Raw genomic sequence first — 27,832 nt, 5'->3', positions numbered from 1 at the left:
TAGTCCGGCTCGTTTTTTGGCTCGATGCACGGTTGTAGACGATACACCCAGCTTATTTGCGGCATCTCGGAGAGGTTAGGGTTTCGCTAGAAACTACCGGCAACTCTCTTTGTCGTATCAGCGGCTTTCGGTTTTCGATTTCCCCCCGATCCAGACTTCCTGGCTGTCGACAAACGTTCCCCAAACACTTTAATTACATTTGTAACGGTTGATTTGGCAACTTTTAGCGATTTTGCCAGCTTTGCGTGCGAGCAGCTCGGATTTTCGCGATGCGCGAGCAAAATTTTGATACGCGGCTCTTCTTGCTTGGACGGCATTTTGAAAACTGAAGAGTGAATTCCAAAATCAAAATAGGAGCAACATTCTACACACACACACCTTCAAAATAAAATCAGGTCTTTTAAATGCAAAATTGAAAGAAATACATCAAGTTTATATTGACCAAATTTTGACCGTATCACCCTTTAATACCCACCTTAACTGAAGTTTTCTACTTTTCGAGGAAGTCGAAATTAAGATTTGTATATAAGTTTTTATTTATTCATTGTTATTTTTTAAGTGTAGATTTAATGCATAGAATTAACGTAATATTAATAACTTTGTATATATTGTTATAATATATTTACAAAACATAAAACAATACAGTTTTATGTGAAACGATCATAATATTTTCTAAAATTTCTAAAATATAATTTACAATAGTTTTGTTATGGCATAATGTGGACGTTTTAAACATGGGAATTTGATTAAAAAATAGACTACGAATATAAGGAAAGAAGTATTGCACTTTTCTGTAGTTTTTTCATTCGTAGGGATGTAGGAATATAATGAAAACAATTTATCATTTAACTTTAATCTTAGCTTTCAATGGCTAACCTTATGTTTTGGGGTTAGATATACAACATGTAAAAATTGTTTAACAACTGAAACGTAAAAAAACGATCGAAAAATAATTCTTCGTTATACTAAACAAAATGCCCAGGCATTACAAATTTCCATTCGTTCAGTCAAGTATGGTTATTACATAGTTATTTTCCAATTGTCGACTTCGATTTTAAATGTTATGATTAGTTATTAAATACTAAACAAAAAACCTATGTTAAATATAGATATTTGCTAACAGAAAAAATATGATTATTGTAATTATTTCTCACAAATATGGTTTTACTTTTATATAATGTATAGCTTTACGTTTGCCATATTGATTAGCTATTTTATTATTTATATGTGTATAATATATAAAATGCAGTTCTATATAGATTTTATTCATATACAAATGTATTTAAAACATAGTACGCGTTTTGCATATGTTTTCAGTACATTTCTCTAGCCCAAAAAGTCTGAGTTTGCATATTTTTGTATGCTTTCAGGATTGGCGATGATATTTTCGAAACCTAATATTATATAATTAGTTTTCTTCATTTTGTGTTTCATAATTTTTAAAGGCAAACTAAATATACATGCAACAAAATATTTTATAACTATTTATTATGTAATGGTAAATGATTAATTGGTATCCTAATAAAATTCAAAAAAAATCCAAGTCCAATACCTGTGCACGGCTACGGTTGTGGGCGGAATTCTGATACATTTTTTAATATTTGGAATATGAGACAAAGAAGCCGAGCTTGTGACAACCGCAAAGATTAGAAATAGCAAGAAAGTTAGTTGCTTCAGCATATTTTGTCTGCAAAGCAGTATTATTTGCCAATGATGTCACTGTAATTATATTGTTTAGATATTTGTAGTTGCTAATCTAAATAAGATATAAAATTTTTTAACTTTTTATTGTAATTGTTTTTTTTTTTTTTTTTTTTAATTTGTAACACTCATAGAAAAATGTCTGCTAAAAACAGCCGTATGTGTCTCTTGGTATACATATGCGTAAACTTTAGGTCTTAACAAAAATAGTTGTATGTATATTCCTCCCCTCTAATATTTATGCGACCAGCAACTATACTGTTTGCTGTAATGGCTTAATTTGAAAAATATGTATTCAGATTTTTGAGTAAAACATATATTAATTGCCCATGTTCCCAAACCACTTCCAGGTGAATGTGAATCAATTCCACGATTTTCGTGTCCTACAATCCACTTTCACCGGAATTTTCGTGAAATCAATTCACTTGCAAAAGTCTTGGTGAAAGTTGAATTATGTCCAAGATGGGTGTATTTCCGGTTAAAAAAGTACTCGCGTAAAAAATTTTAAATGTTTTATATTTAATACATGAGTTTTATTAAAACAAAGTCAATTTTAATTAAAAAAATAATAAATTATAATAAGTCTATTGATTCCACTTATTTTGATTTCCGCCTTAGTGAATTTTTGGGTGATCTGTGCAACCCAGCTGGTTGCAGAAAAGTTCAAAAAAGAGCGTGGAATTAAGAACACCAAATTTTCACGTTCGTGGATTTGACGTGAATAGTGGAAGTGGAATTGAAGTGGATATCGGAACATGGGTGATAATAAGTCTATTGATTCCACTTATTTTGATTTCCGCCTTAGTGAATTTTTGGGTGATTTGTGCAACCCAGCTGGTTACAGAAGAGTTCAAAAAAGAACGTGGAATTAAGAACACCAAATTTTCACGTTCGTGGATTTGACGTGAATAGTGGAAGTGGAATTGAAGTGGATATCGGAACATGGGTGTCTATATTGACTTTTACTATTTTAACAGATTTTTTCCGTGTCTACTAACAAATTTCTTTGGAAAACACAAAAAAAATCCTGACACAAAATTCGTTTCTGCGTGGCTTCTCAAAGTATATACGGCTCGGTCAAGCCGAATATTATGAACCTTCCACCATGGGTTGTGATAACAGTTTTCAATTTGTATCTTAAAGCTTTTTAACATTTTTTTTCGGAATTGTAAGATAGTCGTTATCGAGTCTATGTTAGATAAAAATGGCATATTAAGCCGGGTCTGATGAAATTTGCTCTTCCGTGAGTCTCAAGGAGTCAAATCTGGGATCGGCTTACATGACACTAACATCACACATCGAATTTAAACAAAATTGCGGCCTCAAAAAGTCAAATCTGTAAATAGATATATTTCAAGGAGTCTGAGACCAATATTTCGATGTGTTGCACGCGAAATGACAAAGTCATGGACGGAATAAAAATATGAAATGATACACAATGTGCCATACCAATTGCAGAAGGTTTGAAACCCTCTGAAATATCTTAGCGTTGCAAAAATGTCGGTTTTCGACGTTTCAAATACAATGCGCCAGCCCGCATGAGCCGCGGATTGCTCTTCGATAAAAAGTAAAGGCCGGTACTATGTTCGGGTTGCAAGTTGAAAATGTCTAGGGGCTATTGTAGAATAATAAATTCTGTATTGTGTTTTCCTTATAATCTGAGTTTTTCTTAAATTAAGGCTTAGCAGATTCCAATATATTTGCCGGTCATATTCTCTACCTTCCAATTTTACCAATTTCTGTTCGGTAAAACAAGAATTAATAATTAGAATAAAAATTTCAAAACTTTGTAAATTCTTCGTATCTTTCTGCAAACTCTAGCAGTAATAAATTTTGTTATTTTTTTACTTTAAAGACTTTTTACACTAAAGAGAGCAGCTTAACCAATGTTTTCGCGTTCTATATTACAAACAAAATATGCAAGAAACAAGCATCGGAAACAGTTAACAAATTTAAATTTGCGCAGTTACAGCGCAACATTGCATTTGGTATTAGGGCTTTAGAAGTACACTTCAGTATCATTAAATAATAAAAGTTGTGGTTTGCCACCACCACCAATCCTGTAAACTTACAATGTGTTAATGTCTTATTTTTTGAGTGTTCACGTTATTTAATTTGTTTTTAATAAAAGGTACATTATGTGATACTTAGTTAACGATAACATAACTTATAGCCTAAATATAATAATGTCCCTTAATAAAAATATTCAATAACCTATTCTCTATATATATTAATTATGTATATGCTACAATGTGTGTAATATACTAGTTGAATTAGTATATGTTTTATAAAACTAACTGTGAATATTGGTACACACTACTGCTACCATATGTAGTAACTTTTTTCATTTTCATGCTATAGAATTTTACTTATCTGAAAATTTATAAAAGAGAAATGTTTTATTTTTAAATAAACACAATATACAAATTTAAAGTTTACGTTACCAAAGACCTTCGTTGGTGTTCTTTTTCCAAGGCCACCTGAGTTTGTTGTGGTGAAAATTTCAGCACTGCTGATATTACTTTTACTAACGTCTCATTATTTCCATTAGCAGATCCGGTTAAATACTAAAGTTAAAATAAAATTGTAAAAAAAAAAAAATTAAAACGATAACTAGAGAATAATAATTTTAAGAGTAAAATAATATTCGAAATTTACCTGGAACATTATATTTTTTAAGTACTCAAATTCCGTATTGGCTGTGATACCTTCATTGTGTTGCATGGATACCTAAAAATTAACACATATAGTAGTAGTATCAATGTTTAGGAAATAACACACAACATTTAGAAAAATCAACGTTGTGATAGGTTTGAATATATTAGTTTTGTAGGCGATTTTATTAGCAGGCTTCAATTCTTTATGCGTAAAAAAGTTTATTGAACTACTGGCTTGCATGGGGCATTCGGCCTCCAAGAGGCGTTTAATTTTTTACTCAAAAGAACGAAGGCCGTTCAAGAAAATAGCGCGAAAGCCGTTCAAGAAAATAGCGCGAAAGCCGTTCAAGAAAATAGTTGATCCGTTTAGATTTTTAATTTATATTGCTTTAATCACAGAAATGAAAGTATCAATGACAATTTTTAATTTAAAACACAACACACAGAGAAGAGATCAGTTGGAATTGGGGGGTATATATGAACATACTACATTTATTTTTTATTTATTTCCATTTATTTAAGCAATTTCATTTCATTTCATTTTATTGAACATATTTGTAATATGAAGCCAAGGTGGCCAAATAATATATATTACAATAAACAACAATATCTGAGTTTTTGGATATATCTAAATAGCTAGAATAAAGCTAAAGGAAATAAGAAAAAAAACAAAAAAACCTTACAATACTAAACTTGATTCAAGGCTCCCCAGCCATTTAAAAAAAAAAAAACAAAACAAGAAATCATAATAAGTCAATACCTGTAGTATAGTATGTGGTCCACTAGCACAGAAACTTAGGGTATTAAAAGAAATAAACAACTATGCAATATCATCATATTAAAATCACAAGACTCCATCCGAGAAGGCCTGAAGTAATTTCAAGCGGAAAACATTGTTAGTATGGGAAAAAATTCTTAAAGCATAAGGCAGAACATTCCAACTTCTAGCCACTCTCACCAAAAATGATCTAGCATATACATTGTTCCTAATTCTAGGAATAAATATTTGTGGATTCCTAACCGATCTTGAGAAAATAAATGCACTCCTGAGAGGGATCGGCCTAGTACTGGTTATCAATGTATAAAAGAAGGACAAATTTCGGTAATCAATAAAGTTCCTAAAAGAACAGCCAAGAAAGTTTTTCACAAATTCTGAAATATGAACCCTTCGACGTACCTTGTATACAAAACGGACAATCGCATTGACTACACGCTTAATCCTATCTAGATTTATCCTAATACATCCCGAATAAATCTCAAAACCATAAAGAACTTGAGACATCATTAGGGAATGAGCAACTAGACGCCTGACGGTAAAAGGAAGATATATTCTAGACGCAAACAATTTACGTAAGCACGACCATATCTTACCAGATAAACAGTCAATATGATATTTGAAAGAGAGTTCAGTGTCTAGAACAACCCCCAAGCACCTGTGGCGATTTACAAACCCGATAGACTCATCTCCCAGAAAAAGACTCGGCATTGATGATCCACGATGCTTCTTACCAAACATTAGGGCTTTACATTTAGATGAATTGACAGTAAGGTAGTTCTCACAAGCCCAACCTGCAAAACTGTCCAAACAGGAATTGACATCACTCTCAAGAATGTCCGTGTAGCAAGAGTTGCCCTTAAATAGCAGAAAAATATCATCGGCGAACATAAATGTCTCACAGTTCCTCAAAGAAGTGTATGTTTGAAGGTCATTTACGTAAAGTATAAAAAGTAATGGCCCCAAAACGGACCCTTGGGGAACTCCAGATTGTACCGTACGGACATTGGATTCCCTGCCATTCAAACTGACAAATTGACTTCTACCCTCCAAATATGAGAGTATAAACCTACACGCTGAGAAAGAAAAATTAAACTGCTCCTTTAACTTCATAACTAGTCGAATAAAATTAATTGAATTGAAAGCTTTCGACAAATCTAAGGACACCAAAACACTAAGACGACCACCATTCATATGATTACGTATAGATTCAGTTAATCTCAAAAGCAAGTGGGTCGTATTAAGTCCTAGTCGGAAAGCGTACTGTGCATTGCCAATCTTACAAAAGACTGACTGCATAATCTGATCCTTCATTATGTGTTCCACAACTTTCGAAATAACCGGGAGAATCGATATCGGTCTAAGATCCTCAACACAATTTACAGCTCTGCCCTTCGGTATTGGAACAACGCGGGCATATTTCCAAGAGCTAGGGAATGTAGATGTCATTATAATGCAATTAACGAGGTCTACCATTACACTCGAAATGTGGGGGAAAATGAGCTTAATAAAGTGCACCGGGATACCATCAATACCAACGGATCTAGATTTAACTTTAACTAGCGCCTCTATGATTTCAGATTCACCAATGCACATAAATGAGAAAGATTGTTCAGAGTCAAGGAAGTTTTCCAAGTGACCAACTTCAAAATCAGTATTTGAGTTCACAAAATAGTCATTCAAGGTGTCAGGATCAAATCCACAAGAATCACTAGCATAGTCCATACATCCAGTGTCCCTAAGAATCTTCCACATGCTCGAGGCCTCCATGCCTCTAAATATCCTTCTAAAATATGTCCTCCTAGCCTTCCTAATGACAGACTTTGCCCTGTTGCGGTACCTACAGTAAATTACCCAATTCTCTTGAGATCTGTCTGCCTGGAACGTAGAGTATGTTAAGTCTCTCAATGACCTCGCAAATACAACTTCCCTGGAATGCATCCATTCATCACCGTTGTGTCGCACTCGCCTCCTAATCTTAGGAACAAAAGCAAAAAGTGCACTCAAGAGTAAAGATACGTAAGCAGATTTGGTATCTACATCAGTAGAACGGTAGATCAGGTCCAAATCGTAGTTATCCAAACAGGCTAGTAACCCATTCCAATCAATCTGATTAAAATCATGGTATTCAATATACTCCGGTATGACCCGACAAGTAAAAGACAAGGAAGCAATTATTAATGCATGGTCAGACACGGACGGACATTGTACCTGATTTGTATAGCGAATAATAGAATTATCACTGACCAGGATAAAATCAATCAAAGAAGTTGATCTCCGGCTTAAATCGAAATGACTCGGTCTGGAATTATGAGCTATAGATAAATTATATCTCATGCAGAAAGAGCGGACAGAAATAGCTTTTGTAGTATCAAAAAGATTGCAATTAAAATCCCCAACTACTGTCACATTTGAATATTCAGCAAAAAATTGCCTGTGGAATTCCTCAAATTTTTGTAAATTACCCATGGGAAGATACACAACGCCAAATAATAACTTCCTTCCCGCATTTCCTACTTCAATAAAGAGGGACTCACAATGCAAGTCAGAAATTCTACAGACAACTCTATAACGAATTCCTCTTCGCGTATAAATAGCAACACCCCCTCCCCTTTTAGGAGGTATACGATCATTCCTGGACAAATTGTATCCCGATATCGACACCGCATTATCAGGAACTTCGGAGGACAGCCATGTCTCAGACACGGCAAATATATCGAGAGCACTATTACCTACAATATCCCTAAGCTCATAAATCTTCCCAGGAGTCTTCAAACTTCTGCAATTCCAATGCGATACATTCAGACAATCTTGAAATGGGCTTAACATTGTGGCAATATACAAGTTGCTGTGCACTATTGGACCAAGGTTATCATCAGACATAGTTATATTTAAAGCAATTTAAAATGGTGGGGAACCAAGAATCAGATAGAGTATACAAAATACTCAAGATACATATTAATTCATTTAACAATATCATAACTTAAATCATATAATTAACACACAGCTGATTATTAAAATAAGATCAATATTCTAGTGAGATCAAAATAGTTTCGCAAAATATTAGGAAAAGAAAGAAAGTATCAAATAGATATACTAATAGAAGAACGACCAGCGCCAATTCATTGATTTACGTATATACATCACCACATCACTGTACAACATCATTTGGGGTTTTACCGAGCAAGCTGGTACATCCATTAACATCACAAGTAAGCTCCTTACCATCCATTAGAACCACCTTAGCCTTCGCTACATCTCCATTTAGAATTTTAAATTTGCTGATTACATTCTGGCGACGTAATTTCATGCACACGGAATTTAAACGGGCAGCTAAGGGGGTAAAATGATCATTCAGATAAACACGACTTGTCACATCACTGCAAGAGGGCAGAATATCGCATATTTTGAGCGACCTGGTCTTGAAATATTCTTTCATAATGGTATCACGAATAGAAACATTATTTAGTTTAACAAGGATGTGCCTTTTTTTATTTATGTAGCAAACATGATTAATATCATGCTGAGCTACGGTAACACCAAAGCGAGCACCTATAGCAATGACAGTAGGTGTAAGTTCATTAAGACCATCTGGAAGTCCACCAATAAGAAAGTCAGATCGGTTCAAACGTTTATGTAGAATGTTATTCTCGATTTCTAAGGATGAGTTTTGCGAGCATACGGAGGCTTCAACCTTGGTAATACGTTCTATGCATTTCGTGATATCAGCTCTAATTTCACTAAGACAAGTATCCATTTTAGAATTTATTTCACCAAGGGACCCCTTTATAGATATTTGCTCAGCCTGGAACGCATCAAATTTCTTATTCAAGCTTCGAATGTCATCTGCAACACATGTACTGCCATTATTATCAGCAAGGTTATTTTCACATCCACTACAAATGAACGACATACATTTTATGGACTTAAATATCGATAGCTCTTTATCAGTTAAGCTCGCACACGACGCATGTATCCATCTGGAGCATATCTTACAAGCAATAGAACCATGTGTTTTAGTAATTTGCTCATTACATGTGCTACAAATAACGTTCTTATTAGCCGGCATTTTGTAAGTAAAAATAACAGCAGCAACAACAACAGCAACAGTTGGGAATACAGCAATAAGCAGCACCACGCAACAAGTCTCTGGTATATCTTACAAAAGGTGGTATACACACGGGAAAACTCAGGAATTTGTTTATATCGGAAGCGGCAGTTTAAGTATTATTAATGCGAAAACGTTAGCAATAAAAAAGCCAACCAATTCTTTAAAATATTAGGAAAAATCAGCTGCGATGTAAAATGCACGTCTACTCAGACATAGAGTTGCCAGACAATTCAAAGCCTTTACAGGGCCAATTTAACGAATTACAATGTACTACTCTAACGCAAATAGAAATAAATAAAAGTTGTTTATACCAATTTTCTGTACATACACTGGCGATCAAAACCGAGTGCATGTTTACGATATTTTTATTTAGGGTGTCAAAAAATTTTGAATAATAGACGGATAATTTTGAAAATTTCAGGGAGTGCTATTTATTATGTTAGTAATAAAATTTAGCAAGCAGAAAAAAATAAACTTAACTAGAATTAACAAATTCACAGGAAAAAATAAGGCAGCAGTATTCACTCAGTTTTGAACGTATTAGTATTAGTAAGACAGTATATTTTTGGTATCAGTACGGAATCCACAATCCTTTCTTTTTAATCACTTTTTTCATACGTCTAGGCATGCTTTCAACTATATTTTGTATGATTTCACTTGGAATATTTTGCCACTCTAATTGTACTCGGCTCCAAAGTTCTTCCATGTTACTTGGTGCTCGTTCATACTGCGCCAATCGCCTCTTGACCACAGCCCATAAATTTTCGATAGGGTTGAGGTCGGGGCTTCTGGCCACTGCATTAACTCAAAATTTTGTTCCAAGAGCCAGCGTTGCACAATTTTCGCTGTATGCTTTGGGTCTCCGTCTTGCTGGAAAACCACTTCCTCTTCAGGGTAGGCGCTTCTATCCACAAACTCCTATAAATTTGTTTGGAGGATACGGAGATAGCTCTCCTTGTTCATTATCCCTTCAATTTTTACCAGTGGTCCCAAATGCCACCATGTGAAACACCCCCAAACCATTAAGCTGCCACCACCATGTTTGACGGTTTGTTTTACATGGTGTTTTTGAATACGCTCATGAGGTCTATGCCAAAAATATTCTTTCCCATCACTCTGGAAACGATTAATTTTTGTTTCGTCGGACCAAATTACCCGTTTCCAATCTTCCTCCGTCCAATTCTTGTGACTTTTACAGAACTTGAGTCTGAATTTTATGTTTTTATCAGATAGAGCTGGTTTTTTCTTCTTAACTGCTGAAACGTATCCAAGTCTGTGAAGCGCTCTACGAGCCGTTGGTGCACTTCCGTTCTTTCTTATTGCTAAAGCAGCCTGTTTAGGTGTTTTGCAGCTTTTGTTTCGTATTTGACGTAACATCAAACGGGCATCTGAGTCTTTTAACAGCCTTGGGCGACCACCAGAATTCGGCACAGGAGCAACATTTCTTCGTTTCTGTACAGCTATTACGGTGCGTTGACTCACGTTCAGTTCTTTAGCAATAACACGTGACGATTTTCCACTATTAGTCAAGGTGACTATATTATTTTCCACATCTAATGCGATTTTTCTCATTTTTTTAATTACTTTATTTTAACGCACCTTAATTTCCAAAATTAACGAACACAATAATACCGAAATTCACTGAAGAATGCTACAAGCAAACAAAATGCCCTACATTTACCTAACGGTACATTTCCATATCTTTGGAAATGCGTAGCCTACTTAGCTTTCAATTGAACAAAGCGTTCAAAACTGAGTGCATAGGGTTTCCATATATTTTTGCTGCAATTCGCTGGTGTTGCCATGTTTATTTTTTTTTCGTACATTATTATGTTGCACATGTAATGAAGTATAAGCGCTGAAAATTTCAACGAAATCCGACAATTATTTAAAAATATATGACACTAGAAGTAAAAATGGTTAAAATATGCACTCGGTTTTGATCGCCAGTGTACATGTCTTTTTTCGTACCTGTAACCATTTGGTAAGATTTTTAACAGAATTTTTGTTGTGCCACAAGATAAATTGTTGTGACAACCAAGTCTATCACATTTGATTCAAATTGGTTGATACAACCAGCCATAAGGAAATTTCTCAACTATCATTTAGCTGCCACAATTTTCAAATAGTAGCTCCGTTCGAGAACCCGATAATTTGTGATAATTATCACTAATATTTACTGGAAGTCGTTCGTTTACACCAAAAAGCCAGCAAAAGAGAGCCGAAGAGAGACTACATTTGAAATTGCAAGTTTTTGCCATAGACAATAGATGTTATATAGATAGGCCATGTGTCTCTTTAAAAAAATGTGTCAGTTCCAAAAATTAATTTTCTGACATTTCGTTTTGATTTTATCGTAAAGAGTCAGTCCCAAATATTAATTTTCGTGCATTTGCTTTTCGTATTTTCGCGGTTTTTGTTCAAATATGAACTTTTAATATATTAATTTATTTATAAATCCTCTGGTGCATCATGCATCATAAACGTTCTAATTTTGTGTAAAATTGGCAAACTACAAAATGGAAAACGAAAGAGATTGTAAGCGTGCTCTTATTTTTCTCGTTTATTCTTAATGTTCGGAACTGTCAAACATAGTTTGACACCCATGACCCATCTATGTATTATAGGTCTATGGTTTTTGCTAGATATTTTTCCCCAGTTGCCAGCTGGTTGTTGATAACAAAAAAAAGCACCAGTACAATGTACATGTTCTGCAACTACAATTGGAAGTTAAAACATCAGGATTCGTTTTTTTTTTGTTTCTAATTTTGTGTGTGAAATTTTGAATGTGCAAATAGTTACTGGATGCCGTTCGCATACTTTTCAGCAATTTGAAGCAAAGAGAGTAAAATACATTCTTAGTCTCTTGCTATCTTTGACTGGATATTTTTTTACTGAAAAAGTACGCGAACAAACCTACTATTCACAGCCGAATAACATTCCGTACTTGTAAATGTCATTTGTGTTAAAGGCCGGTATGCACCTCTAGCGAAAAATTTCATTCCCATAAGAAATGCATTGCTATTTATGCTAACGAAATTTTCGGTAGCGTTCAATTTCGTAAGCTGGTACGCACCTCTAATGAAAATAACAGGGTTGTCAAAAGCATATTTTGGCAGCAAAAATTTAATTTATTACAATCATTGTGTGCGTACAAGTTTTAAAAGGTCTGTAAATAATAAACAATTTATTTGAGGAATATTTGGAACATATATTAACAATTTTTAAAAGCGATTAGCTGGTTTAAAATTTGTTGTACACAGCCCTGTTTTTTGTTGTAGACTTAAATAAATTTTTGCTACCGAAAATTTCGTTAGAGGTGCATACCGGCCTTAATGAAAAATAATTGAAGAATTTTTTTTTTGGCAAAAATTTCGAATATTATCTTTATCATGGGTGGGATCGCAACACAGCAAGAACGATCTAAGAAGAGGATGACCGCAAAAAATTCAAAACAATGGTTTGTATTGGAAATACTTGGTTTAGAGAACTCAAAATAACGCCATGTACCGAATTTCTAGCATGTATGAAAAAACTCGGAGGTTGAGGTCCAGCTTGGATCCTGTTTGTTCTGAAAGTTTATAACAGATAAAATCGCAGACAAGTTAAGATGAAAACCAACTATATACGGCCTTAAGTTCGACCGGATCGCATCATAAATACCGACCACCACCAACCAATCAAATATAATCACCCTTATTCCAGAAGTCGCCCTCGCTCTCGCCGACGCGTTTTGTCGTCTGTCGCTTTTAAGTCGTCTCGTCATTCAATTGGTATTCCTGTGAAGTGGCGACGGCGACGATTACTTTTTGTACCAATTACAATACTCGGTAATAAAAGGCCGGTATCACTAGAAAACAATCAGCCGATGTGCAAAAAATGAATTTTAATTTTCTCGGTTTAAAATTTTTTTTATTTCTGACGCACTTCTATGTCGGAAAATCAAGAAAAATATTTAATTTAGCGCGGGGAAAAATTTGGATATATATTCAAGGACAGTAAAAGCTTCCAAAACTATAAAAATGGAGACGACGCTGAGATCAATGGCACAAGGATCATCATGAAAGAAAACAATCAGCTGATATACAAAACTGAATTTTAATTATTTGCGTTTAAAATGCTATTTGTTTGTAATCCAATTTTGACTTGAAAAATCAAAATAAATGATAAATTTGACTCGGAAAATGATTTAGATATCCACATTAGGACAATAACAACATCCGGCATATACAATTGGAACGACGTTGACATTATGTGCCCAAGGATCATTCAAAGTTTGTGAAGGACACATTTGTTATCTAAGTTTGGTGCTAAATAAAGTACATTGGCCTTGAAGGGTTTCTATTAAAAATAAATGGAATTGAAAATCAACACGTTTACTTTAATTGTACAGTGTTCTTTTCTATGATGTGAAGGTGACGACCATAACTGCTATATATACAGATTTTTCCCATTTTTTTGTAATTGTTGAAGATTAGTCACTTTAGGTTAGGTTATGTGGCAGCCCGATGTATCAGGCTCACTTAGACTATTCAGTCCATTGTGATACCACAGTGGTGAACTTCTCTCTTATCACTGAGTGCTGCCCGATTCCATGTTAAGCTCAATGACAAGGGACTTCCTTTTTATAGCCGAGTCCGAACGGCGTTCCACATTGCAGTGAAACCACTTAGAGAAGCTTTGAAACCCTCAGAAATGTCACCAGCATTACTGAGGTGGGATAATCCACCGCTGAAAAACTTTTTGGTGTTCGGTCGTAGCAGGAATCGAACCCACGACCTTGTGTATGCAAGGCGGGCATGCTAACCATTGCACCACGGTGGCTCCGGTGGTTGAAGATTAGTTACTTTACTTCTTACCAATTTCTAGTTTTTAAATTTATTTTTCAATTGTTCGATTAATAAAGTCTAAAAAACTTCTTCAAAAATTAAACACTAAACTCGTCGCTGGTAAATTTAAAGGCGACAAAAAGCGACGATATTGGCGACAAAAAAGCGACACCAGGAATGCCGATTTTCTTCGATAGCAGAATATATCGACGAACGGAATACCAATTAGTGGCGACAGACGAAAAGCGACAAAAGGTGATGGCGAGGGCGACTTCAGGAATAAGGGTGAATAGTTTCCTTTGAAAACTTTTCGTCGTTGCGGGTTACTTGCAAGTATATACAGGTGGATTTGGCAGATACATTCCCAAGAACATTGGTTCAAAGAGTATGCTTCTCGAAGATAAGTATAAAGTTTATACATATGGTCAAGGCCGTATTCAGGGGGGGGGGTGAGGGGGTTCAAACCCCCCCCGAAATGAATGAATATTTTTATATAAATAAATATATATTTTTAGCTGCATAGAAAAATCTTATCGAAGATGTTGAAGAAAAGCTGGAGGTTTTATTTTGAAAAACGCTTACCTATAAAACTTGCATAAATCATTGAAAATCGTTGAAAAGCCCGTCAAACGACGGTCGAAAAAAAACAAATTATTTTTGTTCTCTCACCACAAATTTCATTTTTGACAACTGTATTTCTGATTTTTATGTGTGTTTGTTGTTCTTTTTGTGAACATGACTCGCTGTGTTTGGCCATAGCAACAACAACGAAACAGCCAAACACACATGTGTAAATGAAATGGCGCAAAACCTGCGAAAAGAACCTGCCTAATTGAGCGATGGAAGCAATAAAGAGATTTTTCCAAACGTGCATATACTTTTAAAAATTTTGGTCACTTTGCCAGTTACTCAGGGATGGAAAATACAATTTTTAAGAAAGTACAAAAAAGGTATTTTTTGAGCGGAAAGGTACTTTTTACTAAATTTCAACAAAAATTTCACTGGAAGATTATTGTCAAGAGACTGAATTTTAAAGAAAATACAATTTTGACAAAATTTTCTATAAAAATAAAATTTTGCAAAAATTCTATATAGAAATAATATGTTGACAATTATTTCTACCGAAATAAAAAATCGATAATATAGAATCGCATTCTTTTTTCGACTAAAACTTTCTTGAAGTTCAATAAAATCCTGTTTTTGACTATATCTTTTACAAAATCGAGATTTTCTTCCCACATGAACATGTCTGTTTTGCCATATTTGTAAAAGACTATTAGCAAATAAGGTTGATAAAGACTTTCTCAAAATATTAAAATATTTTGTCAAAGCTATTGTACCATAAATCTGATATCGACTCAAAAATGTCTACACAAAAGGTACTAAACCATTCGCGGGGGTACTACGGTACTGACCGGGGTGAAAAAGGTTTGAAAAAAGTACTATAGTACTGCATTTTCCATCCCTGCAGTTACTACGTGCTCATCCGAACGTTCATTTTCAACAATGAAGAGATTAAAGACGTATCTTAGAAATTCGACTAGCGAGAGTAGACTCAAAGGATTGGCATTGATGTCGGTTCATCGCCGAATAAATGTGCCGACTGAAGAAGTCATTGATTTATTGGCTGCCCAAAAAGCCCGTCGGCTCAATGTAATATTATAAAAATATTGTATATATACCTATGCATAAATAAAATTTTCTACACATGAGATTATATGAATATTTTTTTTTTTTAAGTTGAACCCCCCCCCGAATTAAGATCCTGACTACGGCCTTGCATATGGTGACTACATTCGATTCTGGATTTATAATAACCATTTTTGGTTAAGTTTTCTAGGAATCTTAAACTTCTCGTTTAAACGTGTAAAAATATCCGATGATGGTTAGGTTAGGTTAGGTGGCAGCCCGATATTTCAGGCTCACTTAGACTATTCAGTCCATTGTGATACCACATTAGTGAACTTCTCTCTTATCACTGAGTGCTGCCCGATTCCATGTTAAGTTCAATGACAAGGGACCTCCTTTTTATAGCCGATTCCGAACGGCGTTCCACATTGCAGTGAAACCACTTAGAGAAGCTTTGAAACCCTCAGAAATGTCACCAGCATTACTGAGGTGGGATAATCCACCGCTGAAAAACTTTTTGGTGTTCGGTCGAAGCAGGAATCGAACCCACGACCTTGTGTATGCAAGGCGGGCATGCTAACCATTGCACCACGGTGGCTCCCGATGATATAACGCCTCTCTTATGATTTCAAGTCTAAATTCTACAGATTTTTACCCGCATTACACGATTGGGCACCAGAAGTAAACTCTGCAACTTTTACTTCTAGTCCCGTGCAATTTGGATGATGAAGAAGATAAGTCGAGATCGGCGTACATGAGAATTATATTAAACCCACACCAAACCAATCTAGATAAATTTATGCGATCCCACGGCGGCGGGTTCTACGCACCGGATTGACCCGATGGATACCAGCCATCGGCCAGCGGCTGCCACCTCAGTGTACGTGTTGTCTCGTCCGTTTTTTCGTGTTGGAGAAGGTGCATCCCGGGGAGCCTTCTCCGCCTGCTTTTGGTCCGAGCCGGGATAGAGGAAAACCCCGGACCATGGTACTGTGCCGTCTGCCGAAATCGAATTCACCATCGCTCGGTTTCGGTGAGGTGTAACCGGTGCATGGAATGGCTCATATAAGAGATCAACATTATATATATTGTCAGTTTTCAAGACAGCGCCTTATAACCGTAACTTTAGGCGATTTCTAATTTATTCAACTGTCTAAATGTATGCCACATGAAAGTTGGTTTCTCTTTTACCGGAATCCCGGGAAATTCGAAAAAATTCCCGTTTTCCCGGGAGTGGAAAAAGTCCGGGAAAAAGAAAACCCTAATTATAATTATAATTCGTTTTGTTATTGTTAGTTTATTCTTCAATCATTATTGTTTTTTTTGATTTCAGCTTAAAACCATGCATTGACTAAACTACAAGTGTAGCTTAACCAACAAAGGAAAAGTATGCTTGTCAAATTTATTTGGGCAAAGCCCTATAGACTACAAGATGGTTGGATGGACATCTGTTTTGGAATTACCACATTCCTCATCAGCATCCTCTACTTGCAAAATTGCAAGTATTAATATATATTCTAACAAAACATAAAAATATATAATTGATTCAATTAGCATCAATAGTTAAATCTTTTGTAAATTCAAGGCTTAAAATACAGTAACTATAGAAACATCTGAATTTGATAAGGTTCTAGAATCGTAGACACGACAGCCCGAAGCGCCCCTTAGCAGTAATTAAGCCCCATTCGGAGACGATATGTATATCGTCGGATAGTGACGAGCCCTACACCCCACCACGGCTTCGGCCCCGACACAGAGTCCGCCTCTTTTCGTCCTCATCAGGTAGCTCATCACCGCAGCGCCAATCACAGCAATGGATGTACCGCATTCCCTCATCGGTCGCCAGCACGTCCGGCACCAGCTCCAGTGATTATAAACCATGGGTCCGTCCTAGAGTCTCTTCTCACGGCGTCGTTTCGGCCTACGTCGCCATATTACATCGACGCATCTGCGACTGTCAATCCGACGAACCAAGGACGGGAAACAATGTCACCATTACCCGAACGCCCCGTCATCCTGAAAAACGAGTTGTTGCAAGCCGGGACCGTCGATGGCGGTAGCCTACCGGATTCCCTCGTGACCCCACGGCCAGTACCCTCTACATTCGCCGAGTCGTCCGATTCGGAAGACAGCGGACCGAGAGAGAATAAAAGATTGGTCCGAACCCGAGATCCCCCCCAACAAAACCGCAGGCGAGTGCAGTAGTGGTACCACCAAAGACGCCAGAGTACGAATGTAGAGAGGAGTCGGCGGAAGAAGTGCTAGAGAAGCTGCGGCCATACGTGGCATACTGCCGTCCCCAGGTCACGTCGGCCGTATAAATACATCTTAACCCTCAACTATACCGCATCATCATAAACCAAGAGGCAATCATTCAGGTGATTCCCCGTCGTCGTTGGGGGTGGGGGAGACAGTGTGACGACGAAAGTCGTTACACTCGTTTTCGCCTCAACATTTATTTATTTTTTTTTTAATTCCTTTTTTGTTAACCCTTGTTTTTATTTTTTTACCCGAATTGTTTTTCCTTTTCAATATTCCTGAAATATATTTTTAGTTTTATAAATTTGTATTATATCATTACTTTAACCAAATTTATCCCATGCGATATAAAACAGGGTTGTTGGATAGGGTTAAGCATTGTTGCACCAAGGTACCGTTACCAGTTAAAAGTAACAAAACACGAACATGTTAGTCAGGTATGCGAGAACCGCAAAACAGGCAAGCCTATAAAAGGAAGAGAAAAAGTTGAAACCGGTCTCTTTGATGACAGCACGTGGACGAAGCAACACAGATCAGTAGAGTGAGAATATAATACAATAATATGTTTTAACGAGTGTTCTCAAGGACATCGCCAATTCGGCTATCCTTCCCCCGCGAGCTAACCTCAGCAGACGGAGAAAAATCATCGTTACAACAGTTACAACAACATCCAATCAATAATGCGCTTTACAGACTATCAGTTATTTCGGACGGAATGTCGGTGTTTGTAAAGAATCTTACAGTGTAGATCGATACGACTTGTCGGCTATGACTAAATAATCGGTAAATGTGTTATCGATCCCATAAACATGCAGCAGTATCGAGTATGCATTCGGACTTAACTTATACATTATAACACAATATATGGGATATGTTCGACACGAGCACTGTCGTCCGGAATAACTGATAGTCTGTAAAGCGCATAACTTTGACAGTTGTTTTAAGGTGGATTTTGTGAGGTCTTGCAGACTTAAAGTCTAAACTTTCCAAATTTGAAGATTTCAGATTACAAAATATAATTCGTTCAATTAGTTTTTTAATAAAACATTTTAAAATTTCAATTACATTATAGTTGATTCTGTTATTTTTGTAATCAATACAACAATTAAATACATTTATTATACGAATCAATTAATGTAGTGGAAGCTCTTTAACAAAGCAAAGAAATCTCCAGAACCACAGAAGGAACGTGTGAACACGATACTGGATTGACATTACCATTTCCGCAATTGATACAACTTTTATTTAAAAACTATCTAAATAAATAAAGTTCGTGATTGAAGCCAAAAAATTTTTCTTATTGTGTGTCTCATTAAAATCTCACGTGCATAAAAAAACCTATCTTGAAGATGTTCCCGTATATTACCCTTATGTTTATGATAAAGTATTCAAAGTTAATGACCCAAAAGCAAAAAAAACGAAACAAGGAAAATTTATATGGTAAAATCCACAATATGCTGCTACATCTCTTGACCTCTCTTAACCTAAGTTTTGTTTTTATTTTGCCCATTTTTGTTTTCTTTAGGCGTGCTTTACTAAAATCTTTCCATTTAAGCGTGCTTTAGTAACATCTGTGTGCTTTACTAAAATCTTCTCATTTAAACTCGAACAACGGCGGGTTTGGGCATTAGTAAATACTATTGGAAATAGAAGTCTGTCTTTTTCCAATAGAAAATCAAATTCATAAAATATTATATTTTGATGTGTTGTGTGTTTTCTGTAACCAAAAATTTTCTCTCATATATATATGGTATTGCAGACTTACCAATGTTTCATCCAATTGCCTAGATAACTTAGCATTTTGCAATTTTAGTCGTTCATTCGATTGCTCCAATATTAGATAGTTTTCACACTTTTGTTCAAGGAACAGATTGCGATTTGAGACATCTTGCACTTCAGCCATTATAGTCTTTAGTTTCATTTCCAATTCTTCTTTTTCGGTATCGTTACTATTCGAAGCACTGTTGTTATTGGGGTTTGTGTTGGAGGTGTTGGTGGCAGTTTCATCAACATGCATATGCATGCCAAACAATTTCTGAGCCTGCAGATTTGCTTTAATGCGCTCCAAATCCATAATACGATCGGACATCTGATTGTTAGTAGTCTGCAAGTCTTCCATTTCTTGTTGTAAACTTGTAATTTCAGATGATGATCTGTGTTTTAGATCTTCCAATTCACGCTGTAACATTTCGTTGATTTTACGCAAATGTTCGGAATCTTGAGGGAGAGGAGTATTTGATGGCATTTCACTCGTTATTTGGGATTTTACTTTTATTGCTTGCTCCTCTAAATCTGAACTTGAATGCTCACGTTTTTCCTCGAGTTCTTTGTGTAGTTGCTTTATTTCAGTTTGCAATGTTTCGATGGTTAAAGAATTGGTCTCCAGATCTTGTAACAATTTTTCCATTTTCAAAGCGTTTTCATTTTCTTTTATATCGTTAGTAGTTTTGAAGTTTTCATATTCCTCTTTAAGTTTAGCTTGAGAATCTTCTAATTCCTTTACTTTATTTTGAGAGGCTAGCAGTTGTTTCTGTACACTATCATCTTGTTCAGTTATATATTTTATGTGGTCTAATTGACGTTGCAGCTCGTGTTTTTCATTTTCAAGGTCGGACAAGAGCTTCTTATTTTGGGATTCTAGCTCTTGACAATACTTCTCTTTTGCTAAAATTTCGTCATTGTGTTTCTCGGCATTTTCCTTGAGAACATACAATTCACACTGTAGCGATTTCAGTTTATCCTTTAATTCTTGTGTATCTAAATCCTTTGATTTTCCATTCTCTTCATGTTTGGCTAATTCCGATTCTAGTTGTTTAACATGCTTGTTAAGGAACTCACATTCGAGCTGCAATTGTTCTTTGTTGGATGATTCTGTATGGTTTTTATTTATAAGCTCCTGCAATTTTTCGTTTTCCGCAATTTTATCAGAATATTTCTTTTGTATATCCTCCAATTGTTGTTGAGAAGCTGATACTAAGTGTAAAAGTTTATCCTTTTCTTTTAGTTCATTTGTCAATTTTTCCGTTAAATCACTGATTTCCGAAGATTTGGAAGTGATCTGCTCATTTTGATCGTCCATGAGTGATTTCAATTGAGCGGCCATTGATGTTTCTTGAATTTGGTATTTCTTTATTTCGTTTTCCTTCTCTTCAACAGTATCCTGAAGTTCTTTTAACATAACAGATAGCTTTTCATTCTTCGAATTTAATTCTTTAATTTGTTCATTTGCTGTTTCATTGCTGCTTTGGACTTCCTTTAGTTTGTCAAATTGTTGTGTTATTTCAGCTATCTTCCTTTGATTATCCTCCAATTCTTGTTGTAATGATTGATTTTGCTCATTCAATAAGATATTTTGTTCTTTCTGTTTTTCGAATTCTTGATTTCGTGCATCATATTCGGATAACTTTTCTTGTAGCAGCTGTTTCTCTTCTTCGATTTGCGTTAAGGCCTCTCTATGGTCAGTTTTCAGTTGTTCCATTTCCTTATTTATCGTATCTAAGGCAAGTTGTTTCTCTTTAAGCTTTTCATTGAGTTGAGACAAGTCATCTTTGGTAGACATTAAAGCCTGCAATTGCTCTGATAGATTGTTTTGTTCCTTTTGCAAGTGTTCACGTAATTTCTTCTCTTCGTTTAATTCCTGATCCTTGCTCTCAAAAGCAGACGTGATTTCTACAACTTTTGCATGAGTTTCCTGTATGACTTTTTGAAGTTCGGTAGTTCTATTGAATTCCTCGTCCAATCTGTTTTTGACATCATCTAACTCATGTTGCATACAATCTCTATTATCTTCAATTATAGCCTTTTCCTTATCCAGAGCATCATACTTATCTTGAAGATTACGATAATCATGATCATTGAGTTCTTGATTATTATGAAGACGCGAATTCTCATGTAAAACTTCCTGCATCTTCTCGTTGAGTTTCTGCAATGAATTCTCTGTGGTCTCTAGCTTCAAGCGTAGTTCACTTATTAGAGCTTCTTCGCTGGCTGTTTGTTGTCTTTCTTTTTCGGCTAATAACATTTCCAACCTATGTGTATTTTCTTCTAGGAGGCAATTCTTTTCAGCCAATTGTGTATGCTCACTCTCAACGTTTTGCAGCTTCGTTTCGGTTTCCTTAAGTTTCTCCTCGTTTTGTTGCAATAACTCGCGCCATTTTTCGGTATCTTCCTCAGAATGTTGTCTTTGATCCTGCATTTTCTCAATTCTAGCTTCTAATAAATGCTTTTCATTCTCCAGTTCTTTATGAGACTCTTGGACTATTCGCATTTGTTCTTCCATTTGAGTAATTTCACTGAGAATCCCATTTATTTGTGACTTTAGTTCATCTTTTTCTCGTTCAGTTTGTTGCTCTCTTTGCTGGGACGCCTCCCTTAAGGCTTCAATAAGATTTTCTTGTTGCAATAAATCATTTCTAAGTTTTTCGATCTCTTCAAATTGTTTTTGCATTTGAGACATTTGATTTTCGTGTTGTTTTTCGGATTTCGATGATTTCTTTGTTAGCGCTTTTAATTCCTTCTCCTTGTTGGCCAGCTGATCTTTCGTTGTCTTCAGTTGCTCTGTCAGCTGTGTTGAAACTCGTTCCATTTCAATTTTCATGCTGGCTATTGTCTCTGTTTCGGTATTAGCACTTTGTTCGCGAACAATGCGCAATTCATTTTCCATTCGTGTAATTTTTTCTTGCATTTGCTCTTTCGTATTATGCTCTTCTTGTAGCTGCTGCTGCAACGATTCTGACGTTTCTAAAGCCTGCTTTAGTAAATCTTCCTTGGTAGCAATATCATTTTTAAGTTTTTCAACCATTTCCAATCGCTGATTGTATTCTAATTCCATACTCTGCTGTTTGCGTTCATTGTCTTGTAATGATTCCCTTAAAATATCATTTTCGTTTTTCGTGCGATTTAGTTCGTTATCAACTTCAGCTAGAGAAACTTCTTTCTGTTGATGTCTCTGCACCATTTCACTTAGTTGTTGATTTTGCTGTTGTAATTCTTTAATTTTTTCCTCATTTTCTTTGGTTTGTCTTGACAATTCCTCTTCAAGGGATTTCAAAAGTTTTTCTCTCCCGTTTTGTTTGTCCCTCATTTCACTTAACATATGATCGGATGATATAACTTTGGCTTCTAGTTCTTGTTTGGCTGTTAATGTCTGCTTTAGCTTATCTTTCAAATCATTAAGTTCTTCGGCTGAGCCTACCGATTGTTTCTCTTGTTTACTTGTTTCAGACTGAAGTTGTTTCAATGTCTCCGACAATTTCCTAACTTCAGCCTCTTTATTCTCCAATTCAGAATGAATGGCTGCCTTTGTCTGAGCTAGTAATAGGACATTTTCCTCCTCTTGTTTTCGATGAAGCTCTAATTTATTGTTCAGATCTATAATGTGTTGATCACGTTCTTGTATTAGTTTTTCATAGCTCTCCAATCTCGATTTGAGTTCCTCATTGTTAGTGGATTCATTGGTCGCTGTAATAGGCGTTTCTACCTTTTTCGTCTCTTCGCTATTTAAATCGATCAATTGTTCGTTTTGCCCCTCCAAAGCCGCTGCTATATTGTCAGGGTTTTCTCCCAACAATTTCAGTTTGGTTTGGTAGGCTTCCATTTTGCATTGCATGTCATCCATTTCCATACGTAGCGCCTCTTCCAAGTGGGCCTTGGCTTGTTGTTCCAAAGAGCATTGTTCCCGCAATTCATTAATTCGTCTGATTGCTTTTTCCTGTGTTTCAACCAACACTGACTGTAAATACATCAATAAAAAACAAACAAGCATATAAGCAAAGGAGATAGATATAAAAAGCATTCAATTTGGAAATCGTAATGGCTGAGTTGAAATTCACTTTCTTATCATTCATAGCATACTACTACCACTTTTCATTTATTATACTTTTATCAACTGATTCAATCATCTTATCTAATTATAATGTGTTGCGTTTCGATATACATGAAAAAATTAAATGTCATACCCTTGCCTTGGTACTATCGCGTTCCAAATCTTTATATTTCTTTGCTAGGTCGGTGTAACGGCATCGATATTTGTGATAACGATCCAGAGATTTGCGATATGCGTCGAATAGTTGTTCTTTTGTTATGACGTCCAATTTAGCGGTGGAGGCCGTATCACCCATTTCACTTCCAGATTCATCCAAATCCGATTGAAGATGGTAAACCTGTAGTAAATAGAAATATATTTTTTTTACTCGAAATAATATTCAAATATTTATAAATATATCCTAAATATATATACCCGAAGGCATAAATATCTCAATGCTCTAACGACTCTATATAGTCCTTGTATGAACCGATAACACTTCTCAATTTTATTATATTATAGTTGATCAAACTTGGGTTTGAACAACTATGACAAAATAAAGTTGCAACGCACGGTCATAAAAACTTCCCATTTTTTGTTAGGAAAATTTAAATTCGAAAAAATATATATACATTACTCCAATTTAGATTATAATTCATTTTAAGTGTATTCATTTAACTTTTACTAATTAACGACAGGTTTTTTGTACGTAACCGTAACCGTATGACGAAAAAAATAACTTCATCCATAATTAGTAATTTCTCTACATATTTTGATGTCTTTTTTAATGACGATTTTCTATGGGAATGAAAACTCTATTAATTTGGGACCCGTTTACATTTTTTGTCGCGTCTAAGTCGAATTTGTGTTATCTTCAAAATTAAACTAACAGACTTTTAATATGTATTTAAAAAATATTCAAAAATTTAAAAAAAAAAATTGTAAATTTTGAAAAAGTGATTTTGAAAAAGATTTTTATTCTGATTATAATTTCTGCGATTTTATAATTCTTTTGTATATTTCCAATTTGCTCAATATGCCGAACCGTGATTGTAATGTAAATCAATACCGGTTACAAGGGCATTAGTTACGATATTGAACGCCAGAGTATATATTTACCAGAAAACAGGAAGGCGACCAAGACCGCTACAAGATAGGAGAGTAAAAAATGGCCTTTTTCAATAATAGCCATTCACAAAATTTCAAATAGTTGAAACCCAACATTATATTCTATAAGTTATATTCTAAAGCGCTGCATTTAAAGAGTACCAGGTCTACCATAAGAATAAGGTAGAATCATCTAAACCGGTGGAGAGATTTATCTTTTTACACCGATTGTTTTGTTTACAATCCTATTGTTGTTAGATCGGTAGTACCAATGTTTTCAAGACCTCAAAACTGGGTTTATTTTTTTTTTTTTTTTTTGAATGTAAAATGGCCAATTTATAGCCAAATGGAGTTATTTCGATTTTTCCATTTAATAAACTGCAATAAAAACACTTCCAAATTTTTAGAAAGTACACAGAGATAAAAAACTGCCCATCATTTAATAAACAATTGAAAATTTTTCAAAATTATACGTTATTGTGATTCTTAGTAAAACACGGTTGAAGTGATCACGACGGTTATTTATTTAAAAATCGAAATTCAAAAGAAGAAAACTGATTTTTTTATCCGAAAAAACGGTGTTTTGAATCAGAGCGATAAATAGTAGGCATATAAGAGAAAAATTACACGTAGTCCACATAAGCAATGAATAATTGAGAAACTAGACTCGATCGGAGTAGAAATCAACGATTGTCAATGGGGGATAGATAAGATTAGGTATAGTGGCAGCCCGATATTTCAGACTCATCAGTCCATTGTGATACCACAGTGGTGAACTTCTCTCTTATCACTGAGTGCTGCCCGATTTCATGTTTACCTCAATGACAAGGAACCTCCTTTTTATAGCCGAGCCTAAAAGACGTTTCACATTGGGCTGAAACCACTTAGAGAATCTTTGAAACACTCAGAAATATTACGAGCATTACTGAGAGGGGATAATCCACTGCTCGATCGAAGCAGGGATTAAACCCACGACCCGCGGTATGCAAGGCGGGCATGCTAACCATTGCACCATGCTGGCTCCCCAATGGGGTTTACCTTCCCTCACTACTAGTGGTGTCATTTCTAAGTGTTTCGAAGCTTCTCTATGATCCTCGGTTTTAGAATAGAAGCCTTTAGGGCAGAACTCATTTATAAGCTGGTCTAAGTGTTGGTCTGTACCAAACACAACTTTTATTAATGCTTCTTTTCATGCGGAGGAAATGCTTTTTGTAGCGAAATTCCTAAGCAGATCCATTGAAAATATAAATTATGCTGTTGACATTTAAATTTATGTCAGCAGTGGGATTACCTTACGACAAGTCAGGAATCTTACCGATATTTTCAGTAAGCTCTTCTACAGGAAAGTTAGAAAACAAAATTTTAATCGTTCTACGAGTATACCTCTCATATTGCATATATATGCTACTTGGGAACTTAACTGCTGTACACAGTATACACAGATGGAAAAAAAACTTCAGCGATTATCGACAGTTATCCAAGTAGCACCTTCTCCAAACTGCTACAAAACCTCAGCGGACCACAAATAATAAAAATTTGAACTAAATTATTATTAATGGTTCTCGGATTGTTCGATTGACACTATTCTTGAACTGAAATTGATTTACGTTCCTCAAAAATGTCCGAATAAAATGTTTTGTTTTTAGAAATGAATGTGAAAAATATTTTAAATATCTTACCGAGCCGGCATCCCAATTTGGCAAGCGAAACGATACATCCGATTGTATGGAAGAGTTTGAGAGCTTCCGTGTTCTAGGAATAGCGCCACCATTTTGAGGAGGAGTCGCATTACGACCCCGCACGGCACCAGCTGGCAATCTCAGTGGCTTATATGGAGAATTTTGTGGCGTATCTAAAAGAAATAATAAAATCAAGGAAAATTATTGCAATAATCCATAATCTATCTGTCACACCCACAACACTTACCTTCTTCAGTAATACTGAAAAAATTTTCATTTGTAGTATTGGTAGTGGTGGTAGTTGTAGACTCTGATCCACTGGATGTTGACGACACAGCTGCCTAAAAATATAGATCATGGCTCGAATTAAGGTTGCAATTACATGCTATTTTTATATATTCGTTCCCATTTTCACTTGGGAAAGTCATCACTTTGCTTTTATGTTTTGTCCCCTCTCCTTCTTGCGTACTTACTTGTGCAGCATTTGCAAATTGCTGAAATTTCGATGGTGATGCCTTTACTTCTTCGATTAATTTATTCTTCAAATTGGCAAACATTTTGTCGTTATTCGATTAAAATTATTAGATGGTTGGTTTTAAAGGAAATTTACTTAAAATCTGTTTGTTTTTACATCGATATACGTTGCACTACGTTCTCTTCCGTACTTAATGAACGCTTTTGAATTTTGTTTTAATAGATTATTGTATCCCCTATCCGTCTGGCCAAGATACTATCTTCGTACATAGAGATGGTATAGCAGGTGCATAATACAACCCTTCCAATTAGAAAAAGAGCTTAACAATAGGGCTGTTTTCTTTTAGCACTGGATATGCTAAGCCGTTAAGGACTAAAAGAAAACAGAGTACTCGTTTATCCAGGACATCTCCAAAAATATGTAACACTGTCATCAGCTGTTTAAAAACAATCACAGAATATAAGTGAAATCATGCATTTTTAATGTATCAAATGCGTCAATTAGTAATAAATATTTACTGCTGCGATTATTTATGACACTGTATCACTTTGAATTTCATGTTTTTCGATAAAATAGTCACAATAAATTGCTATTGTGAATCGAAGAAGCGTCACTTTATCCAAATACAATCTGGCAATATCGGCGCGACTTGCACTGATGAGATGTTCTGGATAGAACACCAGTGCAACGATGTTCTGGATAGCCCATACAAATGTTGCATCCAGTGCAAAAAGAAAACAGCCCTAATATATAATACCTTTTACGTATATACCCTGCCAGCATTTCAAAGTTCCATTTCAACCTCAT

The 27,832-nt window shown here is 35.4% G+C and overlaps 1 protein-coding gene across 1 annotated transcript; it reads right to left on the bottom strand.

Moving 5' to 3' along the window:
* Positions 1-512: 512 nt before the first annotated feature.
* Positions 513-27,225, bottom strand: Golgin245 (golgin subfamily A member Golgin-245). Its single transcript, XM_075312754.1, has 8 exons — positions 27,024-27,225; positions 26,798-26,891; positions 26,551-26,723; positions 23,919-24,122; positions 19,727-23,692; positions 4,360-4,431; positions 4,146-4,268; positions 513-4,074 (listed from the first exon to the last, which is right to left on the bottom strand). Exons 1-8 carry the CDS (start codon positions 27,105-27,107, stop codon positions 4,057-4,059), a joined length of 4,734 nt encoding a protein of 1,577 aa, XP_075168869.1. The 5' UTR covers positions 27,108-27,225; the 3' UTR covers positions 513-4,056.
* Positions 27,226-27,832: the final 607 nt, after the last annotated feature.

The sequence above is a fragment of the Haematobia irritans genome, chromosome 5 (genome assembly GCF_050003625.1).
Source record: "Haematobia irritans isolate KBUSLIRL chromosome 5, ASM5000362v1, whole genome shotgun sequence".
Taxonomy (NCBI): Eukaryota; Metazoa; Arthropoda; class Insecta; order Diptera; family Muscidae; genus Haematobia; species Haematobia irritans.
The sequence above is the reverse complement of the archived record's forward strand: the minus strand, read 5'-3'. Positions and strand labels throughout refer to the sequence as shown.